The 5,852-nt window shown below is 43.5% G+C and overlaps 1 protein-coding gene across 1 annotated transcript; it reads right to left on the bottom strand.

Annotated features, from left to right (window-relative positions):
- On the bottom strand, positions 1-5,494 carry LOC112558332. The gene is made up of 5 exons (XM_025228768.1): positions 5,073-5,494; positions 4,375-4,512; positions 2,392-2,576; positions 1,563-1,796; positions 1-1,434 (listed from the first exon to the last, which is right to left on the bottom strand). Exons 2-5 carry the CDS (start codon positions 4,451-4,453, stop codon positions 844-846), a joined length of 1,089 nt encoding a protein of 362 aa, XP_025084553.1. The 5' UTR covers positions 4,454-4,512; positions 5,073-5,494; the 3' UTR covers positions 1-843.
- Between the last annotated feature and the right edge of the window lie 358 nt (positions 5,495-5,852).

Below are 5,852 nucleotides of genomic sequence, written 5' to 3'. Positions count from 1 at the left end.
TTCCTGTTTCTTTTTCCTTCTTTTATTTGTTTGTTTGCTCTGTACTTAACAGCACTTTCACAGTCCCTTGCCACCCGCTGCATCACCATTTCTAAATGTTACCCTTTGGCTGCAGACGGAGACAAGTGATCACCAGAAAGTGCAATAGCACTCTTGAAGAGGACCGGCAAATGAACTTTACTTTTCTTTATCCGAAGCACGAGGCAAATCACAGTGGGCCTCTGACCAGGGCCACCAAAAGCCCCGGGGTAGATGACCTTCCAAGCCCCTTACATTAATTGTAATCGTTTATTATTTTTCCAGTGTATAATAGTATACTTACAAGTTATAACTCAACTGACAATATCTATAAGCTTACATTTCGTTTAGCAACTTAATGTAGACAGCAAACATTAGGAAAAGTGTAAACATCTAAGATATACTAATTGAAATGAACATTTTAGAGCTGTATACACGTCAGTAAATGAGGGAAAGGTTAAACTTCTCACCCCTTCTGTAGGTAAATGTCACCAGTGGAGGTGATAAAAACTCCACAGATTAAATAAACCAAGATTAAAGATGATACAAGGTGATGTCCTTCACCCTAATGCACGTGTGATGTCACAGTCATCACAGATGTGCGTACAATCATTGGAGGTAGCAGGAAGTGTAGTAGTGGCGAAGCCTACACTTTGTAGAATTCGTTAAGTCTAGTTTTTTTTCTTCGCGATACCTTTTCTTTTCGCTTTTTGCTTCAAAGAAAAAAAAAAACTACTGACCAAAGCCGGGCTCCTCCATACCCGTGGGCCCGAGTACATCAGTCCTCCCCTCCCTCACGTCAGGTCTTAAAGACCCCGGCCCCTTCTAGAACTTGTACATGTGAGGGCTTTCTGAGGTACGTATGTCCGAAGTCGACGGCTTCTCCTCCACCTTGTCTTTGCCGCTTCGCTCACTTCCAGCACCCGTGTCACTGGTGTGGGGTACATACGACATGTTCGTGTAATGTGCCGGCCGTTCGTAGGTGGAGTTGTAGTGGGGATCCCGCCAGTGGGGCTGCAGGTGAGGCTGTGATGTGGACTTCATGGCCTGGCTCTGGATCGTCTCGTGCTTAGCTCCAACAGAACCTCTTGCCATCTCAGCTTCGTTCAGCATGGCAGCCAGCTTCTCCTGGTCGTGCTGCCTCTCGTCTAACGATCCCCTACTGGTCTCACGCTTCTCCTCCGATTTGCTGCTACTCCCGCATGCGCACACGGGCTTGCCTTGCTTCAGCCGCCGTTTGGCTCGCACAGTGAAGGGAATGAGGAGGGCGAATATACAGATGACAACAACGATAACTCCGGCATAGAGTGCTGCCCCTTGGCCTTCCTGCTTTCCGTGGTCGATCTTGACGACAAAGGTGATGGGGTTGGAGACAATCTCGTCTGGATTGCCTGGAATCTGTCTGATGGCCACCACCTGCCCGAAATAGCAACAGCAGCAATCTGTCAAGTAAATAGACACAATCAATCAACCAATTAATCGGTCTATAAACAAACAAACAAACAAACAAACAAACAGAAAGCCAGTCGACTCTTGATACTGACCCAAAATTCAACGTCATCCGCTGTTTTAAAAATAGGGTCGTCGTCAGTTACGATGTACTTCTCTTCGCTGATGGAAAAAGGTTCATCAATGTCTGGTGTGGGCACACTGGATCTCTCCCTACTGAGGTCAAATTTCACGTTGTCCGGCATCTTCCTGTCGTCTACTCGACGAAAACGAGGGCTGTCCTTGACCTCGTGTGGTGACGTCAGATTCGAGGATTTCTGTGCACTGGACTGAAAACAAACTGTAGTGTTAATGAACTCTTGCTTATGTTTGTGTTTGTGTTTGCCTGTGGGCTTGTTTGTCTCTGTATCGAGATTACAGCTGTACTTTGAAATTATTACTTTTGAAGGTGTCTGGCTGAGTGTCGATAGTATTTTAATGTGATTGATTTTAAGTTTCTTTGACATTAGGACCAAGTAGATTCGCTGTATCTCATTGGTTTTCTTATTCCTTTTTGTTTGGTTGATTTGTTTGTTTGTTTGTTTGTTTGTTTGTTTGTTTGGATGTCCATCATCAGCCTGTCATAAGAGTTTGTTTCTACATCTGAGCCTCGTTCTCGTCCTCCTTATAAAGATTTATAAGTAGTGAGAGGAGAAAAGACTACCAGAGTGGGTAAGATTATTAACGAACACAGCAATTAAAAAGTGTCTGTATAAATAAATAATGTGCTTAGCCCAGATAAAAACGCGCTTAGCCCAAACAAACAATGTATTTATCCCAGATAAAAATGCGTTTGTCCTAAAAAAAGATATGTTTAGCCCAAATAAAGAATGCTTTTATCCCAAATAACGACCAAAATCATATTAGCTGAACTAGTGACTGTACATTAGTGCCGAACGAGAGGTTCTCCCACAGTATGAGCTGCAGATACTCAGAATTCGTCACACTCTCTCCTTCCTTCTGAGCGGCGTCCTTGTCGACTGGCACCCAGGCATTCGGGGTGGGATTGTCAGACACCATCCCATAGGTGGCTGTAGCCGTCAGCTGGTACTTGAATTTGTCTTCAAAAACTGGGATTAGAAGAGCAAGTGGACTGTGAACGTTTTCAGCTTGAACGTACGGTCTGTTCACATCACATGTTACGGTTATGGCGAGTGAAATGCGAAAGGTGTGCCATGCACCTGCAACGTGATGACATCACACACCAACACAAACATCACAACACGATGTAAGGTCACAGGACGCAGCGGCTAGACGATATGGGATGTAATCAGACTTCGACACGTTGAAAAATAGGGCGTGGATGTACTATTTGAAATAGTGTGAGAATCTGGGGCTACAAATCATTGAACAAGCTCAATGTGGTTTTTTGTGTTGTTTTTGTTTTCGCTTGACATCTTGCAACCAAACTGACACACGTCACTTCTCTGATAATGAAAGCACTTGATCTTGACCTAATCAGCATTACTGTAAACAACGTGGGTGCCTGACTGCCCACCTGTAGGGGTCGTGATTCTACCCATTGTGAGGGTGATGTCATCATGTAGATATGTCAAGGGATGCAAAAGGCTACAAAAATAACGACAGCAACAATAGCGGCGATGATGATGAGGAGGAGGAAGATGATGTCTGTGACTGGAGTAAAGTGAACAGTAACTAAAACAGAGCCAGAAAAATAATAACAAGAGAAAATAAAGAAAAGTTCTACAAAGCGATAAAAGAAATAAGGGAAATAACTGTAAATGGATAAGGGGAAAAATAAACATGAAATGTCATGAAGGATAATGAAAACGATAACGATAACTGAAGAACATGCTACTCAGTAAAGTATTTCATAGAAAGGTCCTGCGACCTTACGGTATTAGGTAATGAGGTTTTCGAGCAGCCTTGTATTGGAATCAGCTAATTTTGTAAGGGCGATGCCCATATCTTCTTCCTCGCTTCTTTACTTTCCTAGTTTTTCTAAGGCACCCATTTCATAGCTGTGTCGACTAGGGTAAGTACTCTGCTTCAGATAGGTATCGAAACGGTTACATGGGCGCGTTCAGGTTCAGACCGCATTCCTATGCTACCCTCCTACGGTCCTACCCGTGAAAAATGGCAAAGTGAAGAACACGCCAAGCAATACTGAAATAATTCACGAAGAAAGGAAAATGTGTGCACGAAGGGAAGCGACATGGGGGTAAACAGTTGACTATAAGGACGGAAAAAATAATGATACACGAAAAAATAGGACCTTAAGACGTGTAAAGTGCAGTTGAATTGTTTTCAGTGAGAGATTTCTATTAAACTGTCTGTCGAAAGAGAGAGAGAGAGAGAGCACTGAAGATCAGAAAAGCCTGCTTCATGCGCCACCGAGATAAAAAAAAATGGCACAGTGTTATAAATTTTAAACTTTTACGATAAAAAAAGATGTGTTTTGAAAATTAGTTTTTAAATCTTCAGTAATTTAGCTGTAAAATGTGGGTTTGTATCAAACTAATAAAAGTGAATTGGTGAAACGTTGAAAATAAAAACGATAAGGGAGCAATGTCAGAGGTAAGTTACAAGAACTGGTCGACATGATAGTCGAAGAAAATCATACACGCTCGCGCGCGAATTTTCTTTTTCTTGGTGAGCCCGTCACTAACATAAAAGATTGAACGTGTTAACTGAGTGAGCGCTGTTTAATGGGAGGCAACTCAAGTATAAGATCCTGGGGAAATTTCCTTATTTATTTCCCTTGGTCTTTAAACTACGTAGTTCTTGCTGAGGATGAGGGTGGGGGGAAAAACTCTTATGATTCTTCTCAAAGCTTAGAAACCAGTATTAAACGTTCGTTATTTGTTTGTTTGTTTTGATTGATTGATTGATTGTTGTAAAGCCCACCTGTATTAGATGCACTCTCACACTGTATAAACTGCAGCGACGAGAAAGTCAGGAAAAGTGTGGACACTGCTAGCGACATGGTCTCTGAGTCTTGGAGATTTCAGGCAGCTCCTGACGACGTACTTCCTGGATTCTTCCCTGGAATTGAAATATATTCGTCTTTAATTTATCCCGTTAATGGGATAGTTAGCTAATGAGTTCATGGCACTAGTTCTGGTGCTACTTTCATTGTGGCAGCATTACCCAGCCACTAACGGCAGTATTGCTGTTTATATTAAAGACCAACAAGCACGGTCACCACCCTGGGTACCACCAAACCCCCCTCCTGACAGCAGTAAAGCCGTGCAAATCTGGACGTGTGACCTGGCGCGACAGTGTAAGATCGCCCTTGAGGAAACCTTGGAAGATGATCGAATCTGAGACTAATTTTTGCTGGGTAAGATAAAAGAATGAACTGGCCATACTATTCAAGACTTGCTTATCGCCACTCAACACAAGCTAGCGTCGAAACTTGTCAGCCTCTGGGTCTAACCCGTTCCTTCTTTCCGCCCACCACCCGCCCACGCGCCCCCTTCCCCAACAACTCCCTCCCGCTTACCGGTCCTGGTGGAGCAACATCGCGGGCCGTTATCCGGCACCAGTCAATGGACAAATTATGATGAATGATTATGAATGAGGAAGAATTATTAAAGACTCACGATGCTGTTCCTACTTCGTCTTCTTCCACTGCTGCTGCCGCCGTAGGGGTTTGTAAAAACACCATCAACTGTTGGTTCAAGTCCACATTCCAAACTCTCACTAGATTAGTGCAACTTACTTCAGTTCAGCCGTTCATCCCACAACAGATCCAAAAGAAAAAACACTCACATCTGGAGTGGAATCCGTAACAGGTGTGTGATGCTGATTATAGGCGAGACGAGTCTCTCTATCTGATGTAAGCAAGTACTGTGATCTCGTGTGCATGGCGCAGAAATAAATATGTGTGAGCTTGACAACTTTGTATCGCTTGGTGCGCCTTGTATCACTTGTGCGCACTGCTCTGGGCCCCGCTGCTCGTCAGGGTCGTACGGTTCATCAAAGGTGTCCGACGATTTATGATGAGCATTTATTCACAGAGTGGAAAGCAACATTGGTGAGTTAATCTGAAAAGGGAAACAAATGAAATCACTCAAGACAGGTGTTGAGAGTAAAGTTTTCGTGCAAAGTGAGGGAAGTCTCCTATCATGAACAAGAAACCCAGCCTGATCATCTGCCATTAGGAATTTAGATTGAACCAATATTGAAGAGACTGTCCTCAAAAGTAACGCTTTCATTAACCGATGTGTACCGTCCAGCTGTGTCGTTTGCACGGTCTTGTGGCCAGCTGCAGTCTAGGCTGGTTACCTCCCCTTTAGAGGTTGAGCTAACGATGAACCTATCTTTTAACAAGGTGTGAGACGTGTCATACCTACTAGCTACGACAGCTAACATAATCACAT

This window comes from Pomacea canaliculata, linkage group LG2 (assembly GCF_003073045.1).
Source record: "Pomacea canaliculata isolate SZHN2017 linkage group LG2, ASM307304v1, whole genome shotgun sequence".
In the NCBI taxonomy this organism is placed as follows: Eukaryota; Metazoa; Mollusca; class Gastropoda; order Architaenioglossa; family Ampullariidae; genus Pomacea; species Pomacea canaliculata.
Note: the sequence above shows the minus strand (reverse complement) of the source record. Positions and strands in the feature narration are given on the sequence as shown.

What these genes read in the sequence shown, in the direction of transcription:
- LOC112558332 (XM_025228768.1), bottom strand. Translation starts at nt 4,453, where the DNA reads ATGTCGCTAGCAGTGTCCACACTTTTCCTGACTTTCTCGTCGCTGCAG. An exon ending in TGAGAGTGCATCTAATACAG is followed by an intron (nt 2,577 to 4,374) that starts GTGGGCTTTACA and finishes TTCTAATCCCAG; the next exon opens with TTTTTGAAGACAAATTCAAG. An exon ending in ACCTCTCGTTCGGCACTAAT is followed by an intron (nt 1,797 to 2,391) that starts GTACAGTCACTA and finishes GTTTGTTTTCAG; the next exon opens with TCCAGTGCACAGAAATCCTC.